The 11,671-nt window shown below is 42.5% G+C and overlaps 1 protein-coding gene across 5 annotated transcripts in view; it reads right to left on the bottom strand.

Moving 5' to 3' along the window:
- Nucleotides 1–277: 277 nt before the first annotated feature.
- LOC145407172 (uncharacterized) overlaps nt 278–11,671 on the bottom strand; it is a 239,258-nt gene continuing 227,864 nt past the window's right edge. For 4 of the 5 annotated variants that reach the window (XM_080278196.1, XM_080278198.1, XM_080278199.1 and 1 more), the window contains exon 8: nt 278–4,797. In XM_080278196.1, the coding sequence (XP_080134322.1) occupies nt 4,595–4,797 (203 nt within the window). In that variant the 3' untranslated portion in view covers nt 278–4,594. The remainder of the gene's footprint in view (nt 4,798–11,671) is intronic. The other variant, XM_080278200.1, reaches the window with a different exon arrangement.

The raw sequence follows: 11,671 nt of genomic DNA, 5'->3' as shown, positions 1-11,671 counted from the left end.
TAAGACAGGGAAATAAAATAAAATAAAAAATAATAATGACCAGATGATCATAACAGAAACTATTATTGCAAAATAAGTTTCAGGAGCCACAGGTAGTCAAACAGCTATAACTCACCCGACATGAAAACCAGCAGTAACCCCTACAATAAACAAGATCGTCCTTCTTGCTACGTAGCAATTAAATGAGACCTCTTTTTATGAAGGGATTTTATGTCCACTAATCCCTTCAGTATGCCTTTTAAAAATTAAATTCTTGCAACCGCTTTCCCCCCCCCCCTTCCAACCTGGAGATCTATCCTAGTGAAGAGGTTACACCAACTTTCAAGCACAGCTGAGATAGCAGCATCTACTCGGACTACCGACAAGAAATTCAGACACAAAGCTTCCAGTCCATGCTAATGGGGGTGATCAGATTTCTTAGCTTTTATTTTCAGTCTCACTATGCACAGTGAATGATAAACATAACCACATGGGCTGACAAAGCTCCACGACAACCAATGATGTTTACAGAAATAATATATAAAAGCAATTTCTCAAAAATAGATCATAAGCCTTGAAGGTTAAATCCTACTGGACTAAATTTTTCTAGAAAGTTACGACTGGGATAATAAGCTTTACTGATATCCTGCATTTGCCCGGTTAAGTTTTCACCAACTCATACATCGAAAAGACTTTTTACAACAGTCCGACTCGATCCCAAATTACACAACACCTCTTATGTGTACAAATCTGGCATCACACAGCTCAAGATCATTTTAAATATGATAGTACCATACTTTCTATGTTATTCACTGATATCACATAGCTCAAAACCTTTATAATATAGCAGTACTTTCCTTGTATGTTATTTACCAATATCTGCACAGCTCAAAATCCTTCTTAATAATGGCAGTACTTTCCTTGTATTTATTTGCTGACATCACACACATTACCTTTCTAAATATGGCAGTATCTTTCCATGATACTTTATTGGCTTATAAATTTCTACCAGTTTTATGTCATGCACATTATATGGTCATCCCTGTTTGTTATACAGTATTTCGAACAATTACTTACTACCACATTTCCTGATTATCCAACTCAAAATATAAATGCACAGAGGACTTCTAATCCATAACTATGATCAAATTTTTCAGCATTATCTGTGATCACATTTTTCTGCAGCCAATCACAGCAAAATCACTGCCACATCACACAAGCGTCTCGGGCTGCACTGCACCAGTCTCGTCCTCTCTTGACATGCTTTGCACTAGAAGGGTTGTGAAACACTGAGCCGCTACTAATACCCTAAAAAGAGTCGTCAGGATTTGTATAAAAGTTTATCTTGAAACATTGTCCATTATTATAAAAGCAACTTGTTTAATAATAGCTGACTGCTCCTTTTTTTTTTTTTTGTTAATACACTATATATATATCAAACAGGTCATTCCCATTTACATTAACATCTAGTACAGTATTGGCAATGTTACATATCAATGAAAACACCTATGAGCTCTGATGTTTTAAACAGCTAAGTACAAAAACCAAGAATTCTCTCCAACCGACTCTCTTGGGGTGAAAAGTTCGTGCACCTTTCTCCCACTCGATAAAAAGAATATAAAAAACTAATGTCAGTACATCTTCCATGCAAACCCAGGGCTGTATTCTGACAGGATTACAAGACCCCCTAAAACTTCTTCCTTATCAGTCTGCGTGTGGGACATTAATATTCTCTGATATGTTATCGATGCAACTACGCTGATATTAAAAAGACAATACAGTAATAACAAACGAGAGAATATTAAGGTGAACAATGCAAGTAATTGATAAAGAAGGAGGCGCTTGGGTGCCATGTCCATAAGAATGCCCTTAGTCTATTTGTAAACACTACCTGGGACGCTGAAACAGTGCTCAAGAAATCAGGCCTAAATGGTAGTGTGTCTGGGTGTGATCCCAGACAGAAATTCTTAAAACACAACTTGAAGAAGACTTGAACTCATGACATAAGGAGTCCAGGCCTGGCAGGGTGCAGAAAACGGCACTTCCAATTCATGGATTGTTAAGTTTAATGATTATGTAGTCACTTGCCATCAAGTAAAACTGGGATGGAGTTCAATGTTTTACACGATGCCCTTCTCCTCTGTTCAAGTGGTTTATAAGAATTATGGCCTAATACAGTTCTGTAACACGGACAGCATTCGTAAGTCACACACACCTACGATCAAGACAGCACATCAATGTTACGGGTCATTACTTATGTACAGCCTACCGTGTCCTGCCCTCCACACCATGGCCAGGACCCTCCACTCTGCTCACACCCACACAGTCACACAGACATATAAAATGGCAGCTTACAGGTATCAGCCAAGCCCATATTAACCAACTGTATGTAAAGTGTACAGACCCTGAGGCTTGGCTATCATGGTCCAGATCATTTAACAACAGGTGACTGGCCAACATCCTCAGGTGGCTATACTTGACTGAAAACCTCCAGCCACTTCTGAAGGATTCAAAACACCCGACTTAATCCTGAATGGCATTAAAGGCCACCCGACCACCAGGCGTCCTTTCTTATAATCCAAACTGTTCATAAACGTGAATAAGAGTGTTTTGGTGTCATCTGCTAGGGGTTACAGCAAAAGTGAGGGGTCACACAAGCACCCTCCTACCCTCTAGCTCCATGCATAACTGCCACAACAGAAGGTGGCAAACTTACTCTTAGCCTAATGGTTGTTGAGAAATCGCATATCCCAGGATTTAACTTTAGTCTATCACTATCAACCAAGATCAACAGAGCCTAAAAGGTGGATACCAAAGAGGAACCCATCAAAATTAGGCTAAATTAAACTTCAGCCAAGCACAGTGAAAAACTTACAAAGCTCTCCTGAAGTATGTCTGTTCTCCTTCATCTTAGGCCAAGTGCTCACACTATCTCAGCAGAGGGCAGGCACCACTATGCTACTGCTTAGTAAAATTCCTAACCCAATTGCTCAGTATTCAAGTGCAGGAAATAATCGTGCATGGAACAGTAGCAAAAATATCGCACTCTCACTTCCAGAAAAAAGAATGAGGAAACTGCAAAAACCAATCACTTATTAATATGATTGAAAAGTAAGTATACAAACTCAAACTCTGTCAGGAGGCCAGTGTTTACTTATTGTTCAGCCAAAATGGGAAAAACTAATGTGTCGTTTTTATCATGTTAAAATCATCCTCTTGGATACCCAAGATTTGAATGATGCAAATTTTGATAAATATTTTTACATTGAGCAGTGATATACAGTCTAGCAGTTTTGTCGTACATGTTGGGGCATGGAATCATGTTTGAACAAAAATAAAAATAAAAAATAAAAAAGTTTGAGTTGTACATTGAGAACTATTATACATATACAATAGATTAAACATTAATATGTACTCTGAACGTAACCTATTATCTAGTTTAATTTAAATTGGTTACATAGAACCCCACTGAATTCTGTACACACTCGAGCACACACACATGCACACATAACACACACCACACCCACTCACAAGCAGATATACACACACACACACGCACACCTGACCAATCTGACACCCACGCATCCCAAACAGCCGGCATGTGAATATCAAGGATGGCCACTAAAGGGTACAATAATACCATAGAGCTCATGTTAGTTACAGTAATTAGATGAAAGAAGGAATGGTAGGTAAAATAAAGTGATTACATATGAAAAAATTCACTGATACTGGTCCTGATACGAGGATTACAATGACTCAGAAAGAAAAAGAAGCTAGATCCTACGAAGAGACGACAGGACGGCTGATTCAGAACCTTACAAGATGAACAGTAATTATTTCAGAGTAAGTAATCCAGGAAAAGAGATGACTTTATCTTTATAATCACTTAAGCTGCTAAAGGGAAAATATTATGAGTGTATAAGTATCTGTAATCACTTGAAAAGAATGAAATGAGGAAAGCTGGCATAAGGAGTTGAATGTTGAAACATAACTATAGATGAGGAATGAGACACTTGCAAAATACCATCACATCAAATAGAGAATATAGTACTAGACAGCCATGCCTTGGCAATATCTTGTTGATTTTCTTGATGTAGTAACTGACACCATGACTCAACTGCATGTTTAATAACCTACTGAGCCTGGGGACAAATATAATTTTATTCTTGCCACCTTGCAATGATTGTATTTAACTCAGAATAAACTTTTTGTACTAGAGGGATTAGATAGCATCAATAATCCCTTCAATACAAGAGGCTCTCAAGTTGGACAAAACAGCAGGCACCAGCAAGAATTCGACTACAAAGTCCCACGGATTCAAAAGGTTTTAGCCTATGACACACACATCTGAGCCTTTTTCATGCTCATCTTCTTACAAATTTCTTCCCTCACAAACACTTGTTTCCAACTAGTCTTGAGTGCATTTTCCCTAAACACATTAGTTTTCCTTGAATTCACTGCTAATGTTTCTGTACTATATTTTGCAGTGTGATTTCATGGCTGGGTGCGTGGGTGAGGCCAGACGCTTTCCTGCTTATTTGTCCATTAACATCAGGCGGATGCAGGCAGTGAGATTGTGAGGTGTGCCGCCGCTCCTCCCGTTATTATCCTCGGGCTATTTCCGTGTCGCCCGCCGCCCTGACTTGGGAGTAGCCTTAGGGGGGACAATGCTGGCCTTGGGGGTGCCTCGTGCTGGTGTGGCCTTTGCTCCAGCAGCCTTGGGAGTTCTGGGGGTCTTGGCTGCAGTCTTGCCTGGTGTTTTGGCAGAAGTCCTGCTGGCACCTCTGCCGCCACCCCTGGGGCTTGCACCAGCCTTACCTAGTGCAGAAGGACTGTGTTAATTCTTATAAACAGTAAAATATTCCTTAGCTATATACTGTACACAACAATTTTGTTTGTCATCTTACTTTTGAATTATTCTCTCTCCCTCACATGTAAATGCATACTCAATCTTACATCACACAAAAAATTATTAATATGGCATCTCTCTCTCTCTCTCTCTCTCTTTTTCACCAAGTTTATACATATATATACGGTACATATATATCATTATCATCAGCCATTACAAGTCTAATGCTGAACAAAGGCCTCCCCCAACCTTCTCCACGAATTCCTTGACTGAGCCAATCTTTGCCATGTTTTCCCTGCAAATTTCTCTATCTCATTCCTCCACCTCCTGTCTGGCCTTTTTCTGCTATGCTTACAATCTCTTGGTGTCCAGTCAGTCAACCTCTTGCTCCATCGATTATCCCTTATTCTTGCTATATGGCCTGCCCACCTCCATTTCTGTTCTTTTATAACTTCTATAATATCTTTGACTTTAGTCTGCTCCCTCACTCAAGCTGATCTTTTCCAGCCTCTTAATTATATATATATCTATAGATATATAGATAGACAGATCTATCTATCTATCTATATACATTATATATATATATATATATATATATATATATATATATATATATATATATATATATACAGTATACATATACATACATTTACAGTACATACATATCTATCTTGTATCTATCTCTCTCTCTCTCTCTATATATATACACAGTCAAGCCTCCTTGATCACTGATTTTGTCATCATCATCATCATCCGGACCTCCTTTCCCATCCTCCAGCAGGGTGAGGAGTAGCAATGTCCAAACAGCCCAAATGTGCCCAGTCCAATAGGCCACGCTTCCATTCACTCATCATGCAAGCCCCCAGAATCCTGGCTCTATTGGATACGCCAAAAACATTCACCACATTCTGTACCTTCACATAAACGCATCCAACTGAGTCAATCCGGACGCTGCCACGTTAAAAGGGGTGCCAAATCCCTGCCTCACAACATTCATCCAGCCAGCTTGAATGCAGTTTTACTGGACCACAATCTTATACAGTAATCTCTTGATTATCTGGACCTCCATTATCTGAACGATCCATAACCTGGACACTGCAATCTGGCTGTATTTAACCATTATATGTACATTTTTCTATTTTATCCAGGCAAAATGCTTGTGGTCAGGTGGAAATTGTGGCTACAGGAGAACATTTTTGCCCAGCCGGGCAGGAATAGCCTGGTGGCACCAAGCTGTCTGACTCGACAGTTCACCCGGAGTCTGCTAGGGACCCCCCCTCGGTTGTTCCTAATTCCCTCCCGACAACCATATTGCGAGCATCTTCCCTTGGACAGTTCTTATGGCAGCACATGTGGTGGGTTTTGTGGTTGTTCCCTACTTGCTTCAGGCCTTGTTATTCCTTGCATGCCTCTTCCTAGGGTGTGTGATGATGGACCCTCCACCAGGAAAAAGGAAGAGGGTAGTGCTGACTCCAGAGATAAAGCAGGAGATCCTGGGTAAGACTGACGCTGGATGGTCGACTTCCCACATCTCAAAGGAGTACGACCTGGCCCACTCAACCCTACATGACATCAGGAAATCCTGTGACAAACTTACCCAGTAGACATCAGACTCTGGCAAGAAAAACAGATGCAATACTGAACAGAAGGCTATGAGCTTCCCCAGGCATGCCAATGTCGACCATCTGACATTGATCTGGTACTGCCAGCAACAGCCTGCAGGCATGCTTGTGCGTGGCACTGAGTTCAAAGCCACTACCAAGAATTTTGCCCACCTTCACAATGTCCCCGATTTCAAGGCATCCGAAGGTTGGTTGTCCAGGTTCAAGCTTCAACATGGCCTTACAAATCATAAGACCCATGGTGAAGTTTTGGACGCTAGTGAGGAAGGAGTGGAGGAATTTCATCAGAATTTCTTAGGCTTTACTGAGAAGGAGGGCCTTGCTCTCGGTCAGGTATATAATGCTGATGAAAATGGCCTTTTCTACTGCTCAGTGCCTACAAATATCCTAGTAGATTAGAAGAAGCATGTGCCTGGCCACAAGCTGTCCAAGCAATGGGTATCTGCTTTATGCTGTGCTAATGCTAACGGAACACACTGGCTGACACCTGATACTGTTGGTTAGATGAAGCAGCCCCATTGCCTTCACAGGCTAATGGATGTCCTTCCTGTTGTGTGGTACCATTCTGTGAAGGCTTAGTTTACCTCCATGATCTTCACACAATGGTTCCACAGGCATTTTGTCAAGGGGAACATCCATTATCAAACAGAAGAACTTGGATTACCTTGTGACTAGGTGAAGGTTCTTCTTCTCCTGGACAATGCCCCCGCACATCCCTCCAAGACGGAATTGGTTCCAGATGATGGTCACATTAGGTGAATGTTTGTCACCTAACAACTGCTCTGATTCAACCAATTGACCAGGGTGCTACTGTGGTCGTGAAGAGGCTATAGCAATAGAGGTTCCTGGAAGAAGTCATGGTTGTCCTTGATGTCGACGAGCAGAGTCAGGGGCTGGACACACGAAGGCATATGACACTGGAAAACCGGTGACACTACAACCTCAGGTCTGCAGTGTACTGTACAACTGAGCGAGTGCATGGAAGGAAATCTCCGTGAAAACCTTGGAAAGTGGTTGGTCTCATCTCCTTCAGGGACACGAGAGCAGACACAACTTTCTGGGCTTCGAGGTGGACAACTTCCACATTCGCTTTTGTAACGTAGGAGAGACTGTGGATGTTGGACAGGCATAGTTAGATGGGGAACAGGGCAATCCCGGCTTTCAGGTTATGTCTAATGTCGAGATCGCTGCTTCAATTGCTGTTGCTGGCCAGAAGAAAGCGACGAGGATGACTAGGACAACGCAGACAACCCGGAGAACTGCAGGACTCCAGCCATCCCCTGCTTGAGCACATTCCAGGCATACGTTATGCAGGTGCTTGAGTATACCGAGCACCCGTACTGTGGTAGAGAGATGGTGCCTCTTCGCCTTGTGGAAGATCTGAGTTCCGTGTGGCATAGTGCCATCCAATGCCTGAATCATTGCTCCTATACCCAGTCAAAAATCGACTCCTTTTTCAGGTCTCTGACACCCCGCCCAGCCCACCTCTTCTCTGCCACCATCACAGTATCAAACCACGCCTTCAATGACAAAACCACAACCTAGAACATCTTCAGCCGTTGTGTATCCCCTGTACGTGAGTTTGCGGTTGTCTTCTGAATCACCAGAGGTGAGAAGTCCTTCACCATGTCCCACAGCCGTTCCCGTGGGGCGACTGCCGGAGCTCCTCCTTGACTCTGACTGCAACTAAGCTCATCAGGGCATGTCACTAGACCACATAGGATATGCTAACAGCTTTGCCAGCCGCAGTGGAACGGTCAGAGTCAAGAGCTAACAGGTTACTCAGCACAACACCTTGCGAGGAACAGCTTACTGTACTGTAACATGATTTTATTCCATTTCACAATGACTTTATTCCATTTTACTATTATGATTTGGGTGCCCACTGCATTTTTCTTGTGTATAGTATCTGTTTTTTTCATGTTTTCTTCCTGTCACTCCAGGGTATTGCCTTCCAGTGATGACTGCATATCTCTGGTTAAGAGGCCTGCTTGACAGTGGTAATTAAATAGCTGTAGTTTACAGGTCTGCTTGACCAATCAGAGTAGTGTCAAAGAACAGGAACATGTGTTGTACTATGTACAGTACTGTAGCGGCCTTTTACAATGGCTTTCAAAGTTAGGTTACGTACGAAGAGGGGCTGGGGAGAAGTTCATTATCCGGACGGATCCACTTTCCCGACATGCCTTAGGTTCTTATTACGTCAGATATTCAAGAGATTACTTATTTACATACATACATACATATACATATATATATATATATATATATATATATATAAAATATAATATAAGTAATCCCTCCACTATCCGATGTAATAGAGCCAAAGGCATGTCCAGAAAGTGGTCCCGTCCGGAAAGTGGGCCTCTGCCTGCTGGACTGGTACTTATGACCCTAACCCAGCCTAACTTTGAAAGTCACTTAAACAACTCCCTACCAGACATGCATACCACTTATTTAAACCTATTTAGACCCTATTCACATCAATAGTGGACATAAAGCATGAAATAAATGAATAGGAACCAGAGAATGAGGAATTAGAAGTATGGAAAATACTTAGCAGTGTACAGGCTACTTACAGCACATCTGTGGCCACTTCCTCTAAGGCTCTGGAAGTTGTGAAAATGCTCCTGAGGCACGTACTGTAATCCATTGTTGTGCTGCACTTAATTCTTTGCACTGTGTGTTATAATTGTTTAACACTGCATATTCTGTTCTTAATGGTGGTAAGTGGTGGCGACCATCATCCACTCACTTGATGTAGTGCTGCCTACTTCTTCCTTAGCCTTTTATCATTCTTTTTCTGTGTGTATCTTCCTCTTTCTTCCATCTTTCCTGTCACTACTTATTGCTTTTCTTTCCTTTACAGGTGGCTTTACATTGAATGACAAGCCAAATGGTTTCCTGTAAGCCAGGAAACCATTTACAACGCTGGGTGGTAACCATTTAACCAAACTATACGTGCTCCCTACGTGTCAGCAAGTGGGTTGGTGGAGGGTTAGTGCCCCTCCCCATAAAACAAATAACTCAAAGTCAAATGGCCACCCCGTACAGGATTATGGCGTCTGGCAATAGACAGATAGAATTGAACCATGCCAGTTTCAACCGCCACTCTGCACTCCACATTTAATCCTTTGCACTCTAAATTATAATTTCTTAACACTGCACAACACCGTAAATTCCCACGTGGTATAGTGGCGAAGTATTGCAGTTTATTCACCATCTATTCACAAAAACGAGCAAGTGCGGCATCCATTGCAATAAGCATCTACTCATGGTGGCAGTTAGGTGGTAATTGGTGGTGAGGGAGGAGCAGGGTTGCCAGATCGGAACTCAGCCACAAAGTCCATACTCCTTAACATTTATTACTAAATTTAACTTTTCATTACCAAATTAGTAAAGCTAGCATTTATTCTTCACTAATTATATATACAAGTGGAAATACATGTAATCACTCTCCTTATAATTAACAGCATGTTAAAAGTGAATGTAGGGAAGAGTAAAGTGATGGTCTTTGAAAGAGGTGAAGTCAGTGAATGTACAGTGAGGTTGGATGGTGAGGAAATGGAAAATGTGAGTACGTTTAAGTACTGTACTTCGAGATTGTGATGAGTAAGGATGGAAGTTTGGAGGGTGAAGTGCTTGAAAGGGTACAACAAGGAAGAAAGGTTGCTGGTTCCATGAAAGTAGTGATAAGAAACAGGGAGGTGAGCATAGAAGTGAAAAAGTTACTACATGACAGTATTGTGATACCAACTCTAACGTATGGAAGTGAGGCATGGACGTTGTTGGAAGGACAAGTCAAGAGTGAGAGCAGTGGAAATGAGTTATTTAAGAGGAGCCTGTGGAGTCACATGGGGAGACAGGCTGACAAGTGAGGATGTGAAGGAGCATTGTGGTGTGGATGTGGATGTGATAGGAAGCATTAGAAGAAACACACTGAGGTGGTTTGACCATGTGGAGAGGATGGAGGGTGAGAGACCGATGAGGAGAGTGTATATGAGTGAGGTGGAGGGGTGGAGGGAGGGGGAGGCCGAGGATGAGATGGAGTGGAGAGGTATATGAGAGAAGGGGGTGTGAGTTGGGAGCTGGGCAGTGAAATGGTGGGGGACAGGGCGACATGGAGGCGATTTGTTTGTGGCCACCCTGTATGGGATTGAGGCATCTGGCAATAGATAGATAGACAGATGATTATTTTCACGCTACGTAGGCTAGCAGATTAATCAGAGAGAGCAGAAAATCCACCATCTCCATCCTGTGTATCATACGTGTGAAAAAATCCGTTTGGTAATGCATTATTCTGATTCATTACCAAACGAATTTTTCATTACCAAATTGGCCCACAGTTGGTAATGAAAAATACCAAATGGCAACCTGAGAGGGGAGAGGGGAGAGGGGAGGAAAGGGTGAAGGGGCCGTGTTGTAAACAGCTGTTCGGCATCGCGAAGCAATTTCAAATTACGGGTAGGAAAAAATTTGGATTTTTATTTTTTTTTTCCTGTGTGTGTGTGGGGGGGGGGGGGTCCCCCAAAGGTCCAGGCTCACAATGTCCGGAAAGTGGGGTGTCCAGAAAATGGGCATCCTGATAGTACAGGGATTGCTGTACAAACACACACACACACACCGGTATATATATCTATCTATCTATTGCCAGATGCCTTAATCCCAAAAGGACTGGCCACAAGCAAATCGCCTCCATGTCGCCCTGTCCCCCGCCATTTCACTGCCCTGCTCCCAGCTCACCCTCCCCTCTCTCATACACCTCTCCACTCCCCCCCTCCACCTCATCCTTGGCCTTCCCCTCCCTCTCCCCCCCTCCACCTTGCATACACTTTCCTCGTCAGTCTCTCACCCTCCATCCTCTCCACATGGCCAAACCACCTCAATGTGTTTCTCCTAACACTTCCTATCACATCCACATCCACACCACAACGCTCCTTCACATCCTCATATGTCAGTCTGTCTCTCCATGTGACTTCACATGCTCCTTTCAAATAACTCATTTCCACTGCTCTCACTCTTGACTTCTGTCCCTCCAACAAGGTCCAAGCTTCAGTTAGAGTTGGTATCACAGTACTGTCATGTAGCAGCTTTTTCACTTCCATGCTCACTTTCCTGTTTCTTATCACTGCTTTCAGGGAACCAGCAACCTTTCTTCTTTATTGTACCCTTTCAAACATTTCACCCTCCAAACTTCCATCCTTATTCTTCACACTATCCA

This window comes from Coenobita brevimanus, chromosome 72, assembly GCF_032717465.1.
Source record: "Coenobita brevimanus isolate Jiangsu-jjx chromosome 72, ASM3271746v2, whole genome shotgun sequence".
Lineage (NCBI taxonomy): Eukaryota > Metazoa > Arthropoda > Malacostraca > Decapoda > Coenobitidae > Coenobita > Coenobita brevimanus.
Note: the sequence above shows the minus strand (reverse complement) of the source record. Positions and strands in the feature narration are given on the sequence as shown.